The sequence below is a fragment of the Lipotes vexillifer genome, unplaced genomic scaffold, assembly GCF_000442215.2.
Source record: "Lipotes vexillifer unplaced genomic scaffold, Lipotes_vexillifer_v1.1 scaffold587, whole genome shotgun sequence".
NCBI classification, from domain to species: Eukaryota; Metazoa; Chordata; class Mammalia; order Artiodactyla; family Lipotidae; genus Lipotes; species Lipotes vexillifer.
This window is the reverse complement of record NW_006790779.1, coordinates 1,157,187-1,174,563: the sequence shown is the minus strand read 5'-3', so window position 1 is coordinate 1,174,563 and position 17,377 is coordinate 1,157,187. Positions and strand designations below refer to the sequence as shown.

At 45.0% G+C, this 17,377-nt stretch overlaps 1 protein-coding gene across 1 annotated transcript in view; it reads left to right on the top strand.

Annotated features, from left to right (window-relative positions):
* Positions 1-17,377, top strand: part of PCYT1B (phosphate cytidylyltransferase 1B, choline) — a 103,306-nt gene that overhangs the window by 53,776 nt on the left and 32,153 nt on the right. Inside the window, exons 7-8 of the mRNA XM_007463972.1 lie at positions 11,809-11,951; positions 14,611-14,799. Of these exons, the coding sequence (XP_007464034.1) occupies positions 11,809-11,951; positions 14,611-14,799 (332 nt within the window). The remainder of the gene's footprint in view (positions 1-11,808; positions 11,952-14,610; positions 14,800-17,377) is intronic.

Genomic DNA, 17,377 nt, shown 5'->3' with positions numbered 1-17,377 from the left:
CTCCCGGACCGGGGCACGAACCCGCGTCCCCTGCATCGGCAGGCGGACTCACAACCACTGCGCCACCAGGGAAGCCCAAGGCTCGATTTTAGAGTTCATCACAGGACCTAAAATCACAGGACCCTGTTTATTATTTTTATTGGAGTATAATTGATTTACAGTGTTGTGTTAGTTTCTGGTGTACAGCAAAGTGATTCACTTATACATATATATGTATTCTTTTTCATATTCTTTTCCATTATAGATTATTATAAGATATTAAATATTGGTTCCTGTGCTATACAGTAGGACCTTGTTGTGTATCTATTTTATTTATAGTAGTGTGTATCTGCTAATCCCAAACTCCTAGTTTATCCCCCTCCCCGGACACTGCTGTTTGAAGGGCAGTCATTTTCCTCATTAACAATGAAATTACTTTATGTTCCCAAGAAAGTTCCTTCCAGAAGAATACAGATCACTGGCTAATTAATGATCTGGACTCCTCATCTCCCAAGTCCAGGCCTGCCATATGTCATCCTGTCACATGATAATAATATCCTCAGGTACCACATGCAGAGGGCCCCCCCCGCAGAAAAAAAAGAAAGAAAGAATGGATAAATATTTGTGGTAGTCATGTAAAAATTAGTGGCAACTGTCATTCCTTGGCCACCTGTTTCCTCCTGATAACAGTTAACTGATGTCATGGAAGGCAGACATGGTGCCTGAGCTTTGGAAGTTGTCCCATTTGTCACTAGGCATTTCTCTTCAGGTCAGAGAGTCTGGTTGGCCCCAGGGACTTACTGGGGGACTGAAAAGAGGGAGGTTTCCTTCCATTGCGGGCTCCCCGGAATTAATTCCTTCATCAAGTACTCTTCGTACTCCAACGCTGCTCTGACTGCAGGGAAATCGCTCCTGGGCATCATAGAAGATCTGTGGTTTCTAGCCTCAGCGGGATGCTCGGTTGCTCCTCGGTAACATTTACCTCCTCTTTTTCCCCTTCCTGCCCTGATTTACCCATAACTCCTTGCGTCCATGCATCCTTGCTTCCTCTACTGCATCCAGAGGAAGAAGGGTATGTTTTCTGTCCCAGGCTAACCTTTTATCTGAACTTACCTTCTCCCTTCCCTGGAGCATGTTTTCTTTCATTCTTCCTCCCATTGTGATGCAAGGTTCTCACTCTCCAGTAGTTTCTTATCAGCTTACGTGGAAGTTTACAAAAACAAATAAACCCACATCTTTCCTTCTGCCCTCCCTCCTGCCTCTACCTTCACTGACATCCTTGCTTGGTCCTCCTCTTAGTGGCAGCTGTCATTCCTCAGTCACCTGCACTCTGACTTCTGTCCCATCTTTGCTCAGTTCTCAGATGCCCTTTGGACCACCCAATCCAGCGGCCTTAGCTCAGTCACCCCTCTGGGCATAACGACACTGCTGACCGTGTTCTTTGCTTAGACGCTCTTGTCTTTGCTTCCATTTCTGGGACACTTCTGGGACTTCTACTAATTTCCCATTGGTCTCTCTGACCACTCCTGGGGTTTTGGGTTTTTTTTTTTTTTTTTTTTTTTTTGTTTTGCTTTTAAGTCAGAGAAAGACGAATATCATATATCACTTACATGTGGAATCTAAAATACGAAAAAAATGAACTTATCTACAAAACAGAAATAGACTCACAGACATAGAAAACAAATTTACGGTTACCAAAAGGGAAAGTGGGGGAGGGGTACATTAGGAGTTTGGGATTAATGGATGCACACTACTGTATGTAAAATAGATAACTAACAAGGACCTCCTGTATAGCGCAGGGAACTATATTCAGTATCTTGTAATAACGTATAACGGAAAAGAATCTGAAGAATAGATAGATACATATGTATAACTGAATCACTTTGCTGTACACCTGAAACTAACGCAACGTTGTAAGTCAACTCTACTCCAATAAAAGATAATAAGCTGTGTTTTAAGGTGGATGAAAAGGGACGTTGGGAGAGGCAGGGAGAGCAGTGGGAGGCTGTTTCAGTGTCCAGGTGGGAAGGGGCTCGGGCTGGAACTGGGGTAATAGCCGAGGGAATGGTCAAGAGGGAAGGGAAACGCAAGCGAGTGTTTCCTATTTAAACTTGGCAAAAGATGGATGGATGGATGGATCCATCCAAACAAACCGGCAGCAGTGGGCCAGCTCGGTTGGTCTTTCCGATCATCCGTTTCTTACTGTAGCTCCCCGACCACTGGGAGAAAGCTGTCATCACAGTGCAGCGACCTGGGAAGATTCCAACCAGCAGCCGATGTGGAAACACTGTTCCTGATGATGACAACCAGGTGGTGTCCCTGTCGCCTGGCTCCAGGTCAGTGTGACAGTGGTTTGCAGCTTAACAGAACCCGCATGCAAATTAATTCTTTCTCTCATGTCTCGCCTGGTGAGTTGTACAGTTACCATTTTGGGGCCATGAGCCAAACATGGACTGTTCCTTCCTTTGGGATGATCTACGTGGAGCTTTGATGGATTAGATACTTAAAGGTGCGCCTTTGGTTGTTATTTTTCTCTTTTGTTTCGGGGCAGGTATGTGGTCCTCCCCCGCCCCGTGTGCTTGGAGAAGGGTGTGAACTACACAGTGAGGTTAGAGCTGCCCCAGTACACCTCCTCGGACAGCAGTGTGGACAGCCCCTACACGCTGATCGATTCTGTAAGTGGAGGTCGTTTCTGACATGAGCAGGAGTACTGGGCAGAAAGCATGCATCAGCTTCCCCAGAGGGTTTTGTGGAGGGTAATGCTGAGAGGTGAGGCAGAGTCATTCTTTCTGCCTCCGAGGGGGCCCGTGAGCCATGGCCACTGAGACTGCGCGTCCGGAGCCTGTGCTCCACGGCGGGAGGGGCCGCAGCAGTGAGGGGCCTGCATACCGCAAAAAAAAAAAAAAACAATGACTGTGATCTGAAAGACCTTCGAAATTATATCTATGAATTTGCATCTTTCTTGCTCTACTTTATAACAGGCAAAAACTCACAAATTATAGGTGCTCTTTGGGGCAAATGTATAATGGAAAAATAGTCTCGGCTATACTCAATACTCATCGTTTTCCTGAGCTGAGGTGTTCTGTCAATGTCACAGGGTTTCAAATAATCACCAGGAATCAAAATAGTCATTGCCTCCCCAGATTATATCCATTTGGATTACTTACAAAGACAGCTGGGGCAAAGGTAATTCTATCCTCTTACAGGATCAGATATGGTTTTTCTGACTCTATAAGTGGAGCTGTCCAAGGTTGAGGAGGCAGTGCGGTAACCTGAATTCCTTAGCTTCTCCATCCATCTTCCTTCATCAGACCACCTTCCATAAACTTCCCATAAGCCTGTTGCTGCCTGAGAATCTTGGAGCGAGGAAGAGTTTGAGGAGGGGATGGGCTGGAATTGGTATTTTAGCTAAAGGTAGGTGCAGAAGTAGATTTTTAATGGCTTAATTTATTTTCTGCTATTTTATTTTCTACCATACATCTCATCTATAGGTACTGTAGATGCATCCATGCATACATTCCTACATACATTAAGCCATTATCTGGCACGGTACAGATACTGTAGTTTAGTGAGTTACCATATGCTTTACTTAGGGATTTCAAGAAGTCGAATACACGCCACTTTATATTTGAGCTGCCCCCATTGCTGGCACTTGCATCAGAGCCATCTTTCCCCTTCCTGGAGGCCACTGGAACTCCACCCATGTTGGTCCCACCATCCTTCACCCTCAGCCTGCTGCCGCTACAGCTTGGAGAAAATCAACAATGTTCATGTGGTAAAGGGTGCGTGGAGGTGGCAGCAGAGAGAAAAACTGGCAGGACGAGTGGTTTAGGCTTCATTCTGTGCGTCACAGGGAGCCAGATGCCACTCGGAGGTGGGGGAGTGCCAGGAACAGCTCTCTTGCGGGGGAAGGACAACTGGGTAGGAGGCACGAGGAATTTCTGTAACCAAACTTAGGAGCTCCCATTTCCACAGACGACAGAAAAAAACAACAACCCACTCTCGACACTTGAAGTAATTCAGACTCTTTAAGGTTTGCACTTAGACCATGTGGACTCAACCTGTGGCCTTTTTCTCCTGGCATGATCTGAGTACTGGCTTGGACGGGGTACAGATCTGGCTCTGCTGACCTGTTGTTGTGGGGTATCAAGACCTGCTCAGCCATCATCCCTGGCTACCAGACCCCCATGGCCGCCGCGTCCATCTGTTCCCCAGCCACGGCCCTCTTTGGCCTGTCTCTGCCACAGCCTCTGCCTCACTACCCCCCTCCCCACATTACAGGTGTGCGACCCAGCAGTCATGCTGATCTCAAGTCCCAGCTACCGTCAGTGTTCCTTGAGAGGGTCCCCAGGAACGTCACATATGTCCCCCACAATTACTGGAGGGCGGTGGGAGGGAGCCACATTAGGCCCTGTCTGAACTGCTCGCCATGTTGGCACGGGGCCTCTGTGGGACCATTTCCTCCCAAAGTTCCTCGAGGTAAACAGGGTGCCAGCCCCTCTGCTCTGGGCTTTCTAAGGGGGTTTCTTACTGGCCTCTGCCCCCTGGGGTTTGAACCTGAGTCAGGGCAAGACCGAGGACCTGCTTATATTCTCTTGCTTCTGATCCCTCTCTGGGCTTTTCCCTCAACCTCAGGAGGGGCTTTCTTCTTCCCCGAGGGCAGGAAACTGCCCCTGTGTTAATTTCACTTTTTCCCCCACTCCAGGGCTTACAGTTCAACATTCTATACCCTGAGTCCACTCAGCCTCTGGTTCTTGATCATCAAAGGGACACTCCTGGGATTTAGAAAACCCTTTCTGCAGTCCTCAAAGCCTGGCTCTTTCAAGTGAAAGCCTTACCTTTCATAAAAGAGCTTGTTTGAGAAGTCAAAAGCTGAACACAGTCTCCTGTATTCTCAGCTGCATCTGCTTTCCCCTGAGGTGATGGAGGTCTCAGCGTCAGTGGGAAGAGGGCTTCAGGACAGACATCATCCCCAGAAATGGAAATGACATTGGATAATATATCAGAAATTTATTCTGCTATGTAGAACGTACTCAGTCTCCCTAATGGAGTTTTTTTGTTGGTTCACATCCTTTTGGGGCCAGCTGGGGGAACTCCATGCTACCCTGAGCTGCTCAGGTCTGTACTGTTCTCTTAGAAAGGGCTCCCTTTGTGGTCAGGAACATTGGGTAAGAACGGGAGGCCTGACATTCTCAGATACCAGTCTTGTTTGTAAGGAGTTCCAAGAAAGGAAACCCCATACGCTTTAGACTTGGAAGGCTGCTAGGAAACATGGCGAGGTGGGCTTTGGTGGGTTGGAGAGGAGGGAGGAGGGGGATAAACTGCCTGATGTGTCAGTAACTCAGTGATGGGCTATGGCATGGGGCGAGTATTACCTTTTTATGTCTTTGTAAGATCTGAGCTGTGAGCAAGCAGCTCCTTTCCTAAAGTTGTCATGAAGGGCCTGGTGTACACAAGTGCTTGTCAGGTGTCAATGTGCCTACAGATCCCTGCAAGATCTTGTTCAGATGCAGATTTGGGTTCAGTAGGTATGGTGGGACCTAAGATCCCCATTTCTGATGAGCTCCCAGGGTATTTAGCTACTGTAGGTTCATAAAGCTCACTTAGAGTAGCATGAATCCAGACCAGGGATTCTGGTTCACCCAGAATTACCCCAGGGGTTACTCGCAGGTTTAATTGAGTCAGCATGTCCTGGGGTGACAGTTGTTCGACTGCCTTGTAGAGCAGCAACAGGCGTTTACTGGTGGTTTTATTTCTGGGTGAATGGCCTCTAGTGAGCTAAGAGAAAGTTACTTTCCTGATTTTAGGAATCAGGAAAACCTCAAGTTCTAGCTGTTGGGTGTAGAAACAGGTCCAATATTTTGCTAACTCTAAGCAATTGATCATCCGATTGTTGCATAACAAATTATTGCTGCAGTTAGTGACTTAAAAGAGCCACTTTAGGGACTTCCCTGGCGGTCCAGTGGTTAAGACTCCATGCTCCCAATGCAGGGGGCACGGGTTCAATCCCTTCAGGGAACTTAAGCAATTGATCATCCGATTGTTGCATAACAAATTATTGCTGCAGTTAGTGACTTAAAAGAGCCACTTTAGGGACTTCCCTGGCGGTCCAGTGGTTAAGACTCCATGCTCCCAATGCAGGGGGCACGGGTTCAATCCCTGGTCAGGGAACTAAGATCCTGCCCGCTGCACGGCATGGCCATACAAAAGAGCCACTTAATTTTGCTCGTGATCTTGTGGAACAGGATTCCAGTAAGGGCTTGACTGGGTGGTTCTTGCTCAGGGTCTCTGAAACGGTTGTAGTCAGACACTGGCCCAGTTGGGCTGGAGGTCCCTGATGGCGCACTTAAGTGGCTGGCAGCGGGTGCTGGCTGTTGACAGGGAGCTCAGTTGGGGTTGACACTGGTTCTAGCCTTGGAAGCCACCCAGCATCACTTGTGCCACATTCTATTTGTTATAAGCACGTCACAAAGGCCAGCTCACATTCCAAGGGACAGGAATCGTGCCCATCTTTAATCCACCACAATTCCCACCTCCAAATTGAATAGTCAGGTGGCATTTTACTTGCTCTCGGAGCACAGGCATAAGACTTACATGTGACTTTTCATAGGCACAAGGACCCTTTCTTGTGGCCCATTGATCTACTCTGCTGATTCCTCACCAAGGGAGAGCCACGGTAGAAACCTGTTTGGGGCCCAGGTAGAGAAGGCCAGGGCGTTCGTCGTGGGAGAAAGGTGCTCAGAAATGGCGTCAGCGGCCACATTGGGCTTTTATCCTCTAATCGAGGTTCATTCTGAAAGTCAAAAATCACTTTATTTGAAGCCAGGGATATCGAGGGCGTGAATTAAACTTTACAGCCCTCTGCTCTGCTTGTCAGAGCTACATGTCAAAATTCTCCAGCAAAGCTGGATGAAAAGATGGAGCTTAAATGAAGTGGACTGGAAGGTCCACATTGCTCATCATCATTCTAATATTGCCTACTACTGTTGAAAGTTTCCTTCATTAACATGTGCTTTGCTGCTTCTTAAAATAGTTCCATAACCAAATGCCGCAGTTCTGAAAAGCATGATGAGAAAGGTTCTTTGATCATGCTCATTACTGAATATTTTTAGCAGAGCAATAATTAGGATTTGGAGGAAGCTGGGTGCCTCATTATGTCAGCAGAGGGCTTGGCTTCTTTCAGAGACCTACCTCCCAAACCAGCCAAAGCAAATCCCTCCCCAGCCCCAACTTTCAGTTATACTCAGCCACAGAGGCTTCACCCTGTGGCTTCAAAGAGACGGTGAGCTCATGTCACCAGTGTCTGAGTGACTTGCTAAAATCAGTTAGTGGCTAGAGAATCTCCTTAACATTTCAGCCGGCAGTGGTTGTGAGTGAAATGCCTGCCTACCGAAAGACGGGATATCCTCCTCACCAGGAAGCTCCCTGCTGCCCTCACCAAGGTGAGGCTGCTGTCTCAGGCCCCCTGGCTTGGGACCTCTCAGGGATCTTTGCCCACTAGAGCCCCGTGCACAGTTGGGTGCTATTTATATCCATGCCTTTATATGTCGGCACCCTCTACCTTCTACTTAGTTTTCTGTTTGAGTCTGCTTTCTTAGAAGGTGCTAAGTTTCTGACCTCGGGGCCAAGCCCAACTCTGCCCTCTGAGCCACAGTGTATTAGAAACTGGATGCTTTGTCTGTGACAGCGGGGCCACCCTGCTGCTGATACTATCAATGTGCAGATGGTGGCGAAGGAAAGCTCCAAAGGGACGCCCTGGTTGGGGCTAGAAGGCTGACAAATTCACCACTGTCCATAGCATCAGAGAGAACTGGATTTGGAAAGGCACTTAGACATCAGTGTTCATCTAGTCACTCATTCAACAAATATTCCTGGTGCCTGCTTGTCACCCAGTGCTGAGGATACAGACGAGAAGAAGGCAGGAGCGCTCCCTTCCCTCGGGCAGCTGATAGTCAGGTGGGAAAGGCAGTTATGGAACAAGCTGTCTGGGAATATTTGAAGGAAGAGAGCAGTGGACCATGGGCGAGAATTATAAGCAGGAAGACGCAGTCTGGGGTTTGAGAGATTTCCTTGAGGAAGTGACGCTGAAGGTGAACCCCAGTGCATGGCCGGGAGTTAACCAGGTGGAGTGTATGTGGCAGAGTGAGGGGAGGGGGCAGCCCTTGGAGGACACTCGAGTCCCGGGCCGCTGGGCCAAGGCAGGGCCAGCCTGTTGCTCAGCTCCACGGAAAACAATAAGAGCGCCCGCTGCATCTGCGTAGCACAGCGCCCGCTGCATCTGCGTAGCACAGGGACCTTGGCTTAGGGAGTGAAGGGGGAACGTGGGTCTGAGATGAGACTGGAGAGAAGCACAGGGAAGAGAGAAGGCAAACTGTCTCAGAGTCAAGTTAAGGATTTGAATCCAAATACAAAAGACAGTAGAAAGCCAATGAAGGATGTTGAGCAGGTATCTGACTTATAGTTTGAAAGACTGCTCTGTGGCTCTTGCTACGTGGAGAGCAGATTGAGGGGAGAGAAAAGCGACATCCCTGGAGACTGGTTTTGCTGTAATCTTTGAACAAGATGGGGTTGGATTGGTTTAGATGGAGGATGGAGAAAAGTGGGCAAACCAGGGAGACATTTAGGAAGTAGATTGGTGAGTAGAAGGAAATGATTGATTGGAGGTAAGGAGTGAGGGAGAGGGAAATGGCACAGATGAGGCCAAGGTCATCTTGTGCAGTCACCTCATTTCTCAGCTTCAGAGGCTGAGGTTAAGTAACTTGCCTTCTGAGGCTCGACTGACTTGCCCAAGTGTACAAACGGAGGACCCAGCACCCTTGTCCCTAGGCTCTGTCCATCATGCTGTCTCATGCCTGATATCTCTGACTGAGTGACCATTATCATATTAGACAGAAAGATCTCAATTGCCAACACATCATTTCAGTTGACAACAGAAGTGCAAGCATAAACCAGATTCTTTTCAAAATTTTAATTTTATATTGGAGTATAGTTGCTTAACAATGTTGTTAGTTTCAAGTGTACAGCAGAGTGATTCAGTTATACATACACATGTATCTATTCTTTTTCAAGTTCTTTTTCCATTTAGGTTATTACAGAATATTGAGTAGAGTTCCCTGTGCTGTACAGTAGGTCCTTGCTGATTATTTTAAATATAGCAGTGTGTATATGTCAATCTCAGTCTCCCAATCTATCCCTCCCTCTGGTAACCATAAGTTCATTCTCTAAGTCTGTGAGTCTATTTCTGTTTTGTAAATAAGTTCATTTGTATCATTTTTTTAAGATTCTGCATATAAGCGATATGATATTTGTCTTTGTCTTACTTCACTTAGTATGATAATCTCCAGGTCCATCCATGTTGCTGCACATGGCATTATTTCATTCTTTTTGATGGCTGAGTAATATTCCATTGTATATATGTACCGCATCTCCTTTATCCATTCATCTGTCCATGGACATTTGGGTTGCTTCCATGTCTTGGTTCTTGTAAACAGTGCTGCAGTGAACATTGGGGTGCATGTATCCTTTGGAACCATGGTTTTCTCCAGATATATGCCCAGGAGTGGGATTGCTGAATCATGTGGGAACTGTATTTTTAGTTTTTTTAAGGAACCTCCATACTGTTCTCCACAGTGGCTATACCAATTTATACTGACACCAACAGTGTAGGAGGTTCCCTTTTCTCCACACCCTCTCCAGCATTTACTGTTTGTAGACTTGTTGTTGTTGTTGTTGTTAAAGAGGAGCGTGTTTTATTTATTTATTTACTTTTGGCCATACTGCACGGCTTGCAGGAACTCAGTTCCCTGACCAGGGAGTAAACCTGGGCCATGGAAGTGAAAGCCCAGAATCCTAACCACTTGGCCACCAGGGAACTCCCTGTTGGTAGACTTTTTGATGATGGCCATTCTGACTGGTGTGAGGTGATATCTCATTGTAGTTCTGATTTGCATTTCTCTAATCATTAGTGATGTTGAGCATCTTTTTCATATGTCTCTTGGCCACCTGTATATCTTCTTTGGAGAGATGTCTATTTACGTCTCCTGCCCATTTTCTGATTGAGTTGTTTGTTTTTTTGATATTGAGCCACACGAGCTGTTTGTAAATCTTGGAGACTAGTCTCTTGTCAGTCACATTGTTAGCAAATATTTTCTCCTATTCTGTGGGTTGTCTTTTCATTTTGTCTATGGTTTCCTTTGCTGTGCACAAGCTTTTGAGTTTCATTAGGTCCCATTTATTTGTGTTTGATTTCCATTGCTCTAGGAGATTGAAAAAGATATTGCTGCGATTTACGTCAAAGAGTGTTCTGCCTCTGTTTTCCTCTAAGAGTTTTATAGTATCCAGTCTTACATTTAGGTCTTTAATCCATTTTGAGTTTATTTTTGTGTATGGTGTTAAAGGATGTTCTAATTTCATTCTTTTACATGTAGCTGTCCAATTTCCCCAGCACCATTTACTGAAGAGACTGTCTTTCCTCCATTGTATAGTCTTGCCTCCTTTGTCCTAGATTAATTGACCATAGGTGCGTGGGTTTATTTCTGGGCTTTCTATCCTGTTCCATTGATCCGTGTTTCTGTTTTTGTGCCAGTACCATACTATTTTGATGACTGTAGCTGTGTAGCATAGTCTGAGGTCAGGGAGCCTGATTCCTCCAGCTCCATTTTTCTTTCTCAAGATTGCTTTGGCTATGCAAGGTCTTTTATGTCTCCATACAAATTAAAAATTGTTTTTTGTTCTAGCTCTGTGAAAAACGCCATTGGTAATTTGATAGGCATTGCATTGAATCTGTGGATTGCCTGGGGTAGTGTAGTCATTTTAACAATTTGATTCTTCCAATCCAAGAACATGGTGTATCTTTGCATCTATTTGTGTCATCTTTGATTTCACCAGATTCTTGTCTTTCATAACATTTGTGACTTCTTTATGGCCCTGTATTGGTACCCCCAAATATATCTTTGAGGACTTTAGGGAAGTTCTATGAAAAATTGGCATCCTCTGTGCTTGTTTGTTTTTACTCAGTCCCACAGAGTCTAGATGAAACGGCCTTTGAGTGGTGAAACCACCATTCAGAGTAGATTGTTCTTAGAGGGATAAAATCATCTAGCAGCCCCTGGGCATGTCTTTCAATCAGAGACAACAAAAATAGTCCACCCTTTTTCTTATCCTTCACTGTAACGTGACGCAGAACTCCCAGGGGAAGAAGGGGAGTTGCTGTGATCTAATTCATTGACTCGGTTGTTATTCTCCATTCACTTATTCATTTAATTGGCATTTATTGAGCGCTTGCCATGTGCTAGACACCAGGGCACTGAGCTGGGTGCTGGGATTGCAAAGATGATCAGGGCACAACCTGTGCTTTCAGAATGTTCCGTTTCTACAAGGAGACGGATATCTAAAATACTTTTGTTAATGGAAATCAAGTTTATATTCTAAGTGCTGTGGTTTCTGCCTGGTGATGTCAGGAAAGACTTCGCAGAGGCATAGCCTTGAACCCGGGCCCTGTAGGACGAGGAGCAACTCTGCAGATGCTGTGGGCAGGGAACGGGGATCTGGGGCAGAAAAGAAGGGCTTGGCATGAGCAAATGTCGGGAGACGGGTGAGCGCCTGGTGCATCCAGGGAATAGGTCTAGGATGACGAACACACAGTGTTTATGGCAGGGGGGGAGTGTCCGGAACTGAGCCTGGCAGAGTCAGCTGGGGCCAGATGTGAAAGCCTCACTGACACACCTAAGAGCTGCCACTTTGTCCTGGAAAGGAGGGCCATTCAAGAAAAGGGGTCACCCGGGGCCACCCTAGTTGTTTTTCTTTATTCTGTCTTTCCTATTGGAACAGGAATGTTTGTTCCAACGCAGAGAACGGAAGGCATCTCAACATCAGACATCATCACCAGGATTGTCCGCGACTATGATGTTTATGCCCGACGCAATCTCCAGAGAGGGTACACAGCCAAGGAACTGAATGTCAGCTTTATAAATGTAAGTGTGCCACCACGTACCCTCTGAGGTCCAGCACGTCACACTACTGCTAACACTGTCTGTTAATCACTTACTCTACGCCACGTGGTATTCTTGATGTTTGACATTTGTCTCATCCAATCCGTGTAACAGCCCAGTGATGTATTATTATCCCCGTTTTATAGATGGAGAAACCAGTGTCCAGAGGGGTAAAATAAGTTGACCAAGGCCCACAGGTAGCGAGTGAGCTTCACATTTTCTAAAGGAGCTGCCTCGCCTCCCTCTCTTCACCCCAACCTCCCCCTTTAGAGTTCTCAGACTTGGGTTTCCTGGAGATCTGCCCTCACAAAAGGCAAGAGTTGTCTTCTGCTCAAAGGGAAGGAAGGAGGAGGGCAGAGGCAGTGAAAAGCTAAACCCAGAGGAAATGCTTTCTTGTTTTAACATTTTACAACTTTCATTTTATTAAGGCCTTACAGATGCTCATTAGAGACCTTAACAGCCGCTTTTTTTTTTTTTTTTTTTTTTTTTGTCCAGAGAAATTACAGCTGCTTAAATAAAGCTCAAAGTCTCTGGCTTCCTTTTGTATTTCCGCTGTTTTGTTCCCACAGAGCTGCTGTTAGTTTAATAATAGAGCAACTGTTAAAACAATGTTTAAAACAAGCTGTTAAAAAGCAAAGAGGGCAGCCCAGTTGCTGGAGGTGATGCTCGTGAGTCTGGATGACTGTATTGGCCTGGACTCCGAGGCGCTCATGGAGTTGAGTAAAATAACTCTCCGTACATACAGAATTTCCACCCCCCGAAACAGATAGTGTCCAAGAGCGATTTTTCTACAAAACTAGATGCTTATATGTATGTGCAGCCACAGTTATCCAGCAGCTTACACAAATCGATCATCCGTGCCTCCGAATGAGGAAGGGTTCAGGAATCAGAAGTCAGTCATTATGAGTTGTCCTCACGAGGCAGGGAGTGTTGGGAGTCCAGGCTCTGTGGCTTCGTACAAACTGGGCAACAAAATGGAAAATGTCGGGTTCAAGTGGCGCCAGAACAAGTGGCTGAAAAGAATTCCGTCAAAGTGGTTATTTGGTATCTTATAGAGCATAAAGCCCTGGTTATTTCAATAAATTAAACTGTCTGTTGTTTGAAATTGAATTCAGTAACCCATCCAAGCATGTGGAGCCGTTTCCAAAAGTTATTGCTCACGCCCTCTCAACGGCCTGTGGATAAGCCACTTAGCTCAGGGAACCGTGTAGTCAGTGCGGATGAGCCCGTTGCTTTTCTGTGACAACAAACCTGGCTGCGGCTCAGAGAGAAAATCAAATGTGTTGGATGGGCGTGTAGATGAATCACAGAACCTCAGAGGTGGCAGGAACCTGTCGCCCAGTCCAAGTCCCTGAATTTAGAAGTGAGGAAAGCTGAGCTCAGAGAGGGATGTGGCTAAAGTCCTTCAAGCAAAGCAGAGGTGGAGGCAGCAGCCGGCCTCCCAGCCTTTTGGCTCGTGGTCCAGTGCTCATTCTAGTATTCCGTGCTGCTCCTGAGAGCTGCATATAGACAGTAACCACTTACTATGTATAGCCGGCTGGCAGCACAGGTAGCTCACACCCCAACCTGAGGCTGCAGCAAGGTTTGTAAAGTCTAGATCAGGAAATCCTGACCCAGTTTTGTAATATCGTACCTGGCTCAAAAAATTCTGAAATATGAAATAGACTTCAGTTCCATATAGTGAAGAAAAGTGATAAACCTTATTACCTCTCCAGGAGAAAATGTATTATGATTGCATGGAGGAAAAGAGCCTTTGTTTCATCTTATTTTCACGGTTTTGATTCCATTCTCACCAGGTAACATGATTAAATGCCTCTGCGGCCTAATAGTAATCAAAGAGCCAACACACACTGAAGCTTCTACTAAATGCCAGGCTTTGTGCCAAGCACTTTACATGCATCATCTTATCTAATTGTTACAGCACCCCTGTAGGGTAGGGACGATAATTATCCCTATTTTACAGATGAGAAAACTGAGGTTTAGAGATGACACGTGACTTGCCCAACATATGTGCCTTCCGGGCACATAGGTATAGCAATACTACATAAAGGCTATGGACAAAATCCCAGTCCAGAGAAGCTATCAGAACAAAATCTTCCTTCGTTCCCAAGGAAACTGATGCAGTTCCATTAGCTTAATGGCAAATATCATGACAGTGACAATTTGAGTATAACACACGGGTTCTGAGGCCCAGCCAATATTTCAACCAATATTGGTTTTAACAACGTCCCAGTAAAATAGGGGGCTCAGGTAGCTTCTGAGTGGCCATTCTATGTACAATTCATATTTTTGTCTAAGTCTCAGGAGAATTGAGGGGCTGTATTCACTCAGTATCTCTCCATAGTAAAGAGCTAATGTATACTTTTGGTTCTTATATAAGTGAATTCAACTCCAATATTTACAAGAAAGAGAACATTAAAGCCACTTGTATTTCACTGTACGCATTCAAGTAGACTAATGAGAAGTGACTTTTCTTACGAGAGGGCCTTCCTGTCAATCCAGCCCTTGGGAAATAGCATCCTGACTCTTCAGGTTATGAACACACATGAGTTGAAATAAAATATGACCATTCTGTGAATGACTGATCTCTCCCATGCCCTCTTGGGTAAATCCATTTCTTTCTCCTTTGATTTTGGACCAGGAAAAGAAGTACCGCTTCCAAAACCAGGTAGACAAGATGAAGGAAAAGGTCAAAAACGTGGAGGAAAAATCAAAGGAATTTGTTAACAGAGTGGAAGAAAAGAGTCATGATCTAATTCAAAAGTGGGAAGAGAAATCGAGGGAATTCATTGGCAACTTCCTAGAACTGTTTGGGCCTGATGGAGCATGGGTATGTAATTATTTCACTTGGCCCTGCAGTAATGGGTGTTTTCAGTTTATCCTCCTTTCCGAGGAACTCCTCAAGGGTTCCCTTATCTCAGTCCAATATGTGACCTCCACTTTGGGCATCAGCCCGAATGACTTCAAGTCTATGTCACTTCCTTATTTAGTTTCTGCTTTTCCTCTCAATATGGCACCCAGTAGTGCCCAAAGCCAGCTCTGGTCTCTATTTCTGTTTCTTATCCAGAGTTTGGAGCCATTTGGTAGTCACTGAATGTCCGTTACCGCAGAGGTTGGTTCCGTAGCTCATCCCAGTCTCCCAGTTGGATGATGCACAGCTTGGGGGTAAGGGTGAAGTGGGTCAGTGGCATCATGGAACTTGACCCACTTGTAAGTGGGTCAGTGGCATCATGGAACTGGTGCCTCCTGGGTCAACCAGAGGAGGAGGATGCAAAAGAAATGTAGCTGCCTTAATCGCCTATTGGTTGTCAGGAACTCCTCTTTCATTGGTTCGAAGAGAGAAAGAAGAGGTAGGACTGTCTCTGTACTTATCATGCCCTGATTTGCCCCCTTTTTTTCCCCATGGTATGTATGTGCTGGGATAGGCATAAAGGTCTTGAGGGACTGAGGCCATGATCTGAATCTTAGAACTAAGACAGAAAATGTAGACAGGGTCTCTTGCCTAAATTCTATATGGAGTTCTGAGTGAAAATTATGGAAAGGGAAAAGAAAATTCTGGAAACCACCTTCTACTCCACTGGTATTTCTATTGTGCATGCACTTCCAGAGTAAATAACCAGTATTAGCAGAGTTAATGAGGGTTCTCTGAAAAAGATAGTTTCTTAAAATTGAAGAGTATAGTTGATTTACAATGCCATGTTAATTACTGCTGTACAGCAAAGTGATTCAGTTGTACATATATATACATTTATTTTTAATATTCTTTTCCATTATGGTTTGTCATAGGATACTGAATATAGTTCTCTGTGCTATACAACAGAACCTTGTTGTTCATCCATCCTATATATAAACGCCTACATCTGCTAACCCCAACCTCCCACTCCATCCCTCCCCCAACACCCCCGCCTTGGTAACCACCAGTCTGTTCTCTGTGTCTGTAATTTTGTTTGTTTCACAGATAGGTTCGTTTGTGTCATATTTTAGATTCCACATATAAGTGATGTCATATGGTATTTGTCTTTCTGATTTACTTCACTTAGTATGATAATCTCTAGTCGCATCCATGTTGCTACAAATGGCATTGTTTTGTTCCTTTTGTGGCTGCGTAGTATTCCACTGTATACATATACCGCATCTTCTTTACCCATTCATCTGTCAGTGGACATTTAAGTTGTTTCCATGGCTTGGCTATTATGCATAGTGCTGCTCTGACCATTGGGGTGCATGTATCTTTTTGAATTAGAGGAGTTTTGTCTGGATATGTGCCCAGGAGTGGGATTGCTGGGTCATATGGTAGTTCTATTTTTAGTTCTCTGAGGACCCTCCATACTGTTTTCCACAGTGGCTGCACCAACTTACATTCCCACCAATAGTGTAGGAGGGTTCCTTTTTCTCCACACCCTCTCTAGCATTTGTTATTTATAGAATTTTTGATGATGGCCACTCTGGTGTGAGGTGCTACCTCATCGTAGCTTTGATTTGCATTTCTCTAATAATTAGCGATGTTGAGCATCTTTTCATGTGCCTCTTGGTCATCTGTATGTCTTTTTTGGAGAAATGTCTACTTCGGTCTTCTGCCCGTTTATGGATTGGATTGTTTGTTTTTTGTTATTGAGTTGTATGAGATGTTTGTGTATTTTGGAAATTAAGCCCTTGTTGGTCACATTGTTTGCACATATTTTCTCCCATTTTGTAGGCTGTCTTTTCATTTTGTTTATGGTTTCGTCTGCTGTGCAAAAGCTCGCAAGCTTAATTAGGTCTCATTTGTTTTTGTTTTTATTTCTATTGCCTTGGCAGACTGACCCAAGCAAACATTGGTACAATTTATGTCAGAGAATGTTTTGCCTATGATCTCTTCTAGGAGTTTTATGGGGTCATGCCTTGTGTGTTAAGTCTTTAAGCCATTTTGAGTTTATTTTTGTGTATGGTCAGAGGGTGTGTGCTAATTTCATGGATTTACACGTGCTGTCCAACTTCCCACCACCACTGGCTGAAGAGACTGTCTTTTCTCCATTGTATATTCTTGCCTCCTTTGTCGAAGATCAATTGACTGTACGTGTGTGGGTTTATTTCTGGACTCTCTATTGTGTTCCATTGATCCATAGGTCTTTTTTTGTGCCAGTACCACCCTGTTTTGATTACTGTAGCCTTTGTAGTATTGTCTGAAGTCTGGGAGGGTGATGCCTCCTGCTTGGTTCTTTTTCTTCAGGATTCCTTTGGGCATTCTAGGTCTCTTATGGTTCCACATAAATTTTAGGATTGTTTTAGTTCTGTGAAAAATGTCACGGGTAAGTTGATGGGGATCACATTAAATCTGTAGATTGCTTTGGGTAGTATGGCCGTTTTAACAATATTCATTTTTCCAATCCAAGGGCATGGGATATCTGGAAAGTGATAGTTTTAAAGCT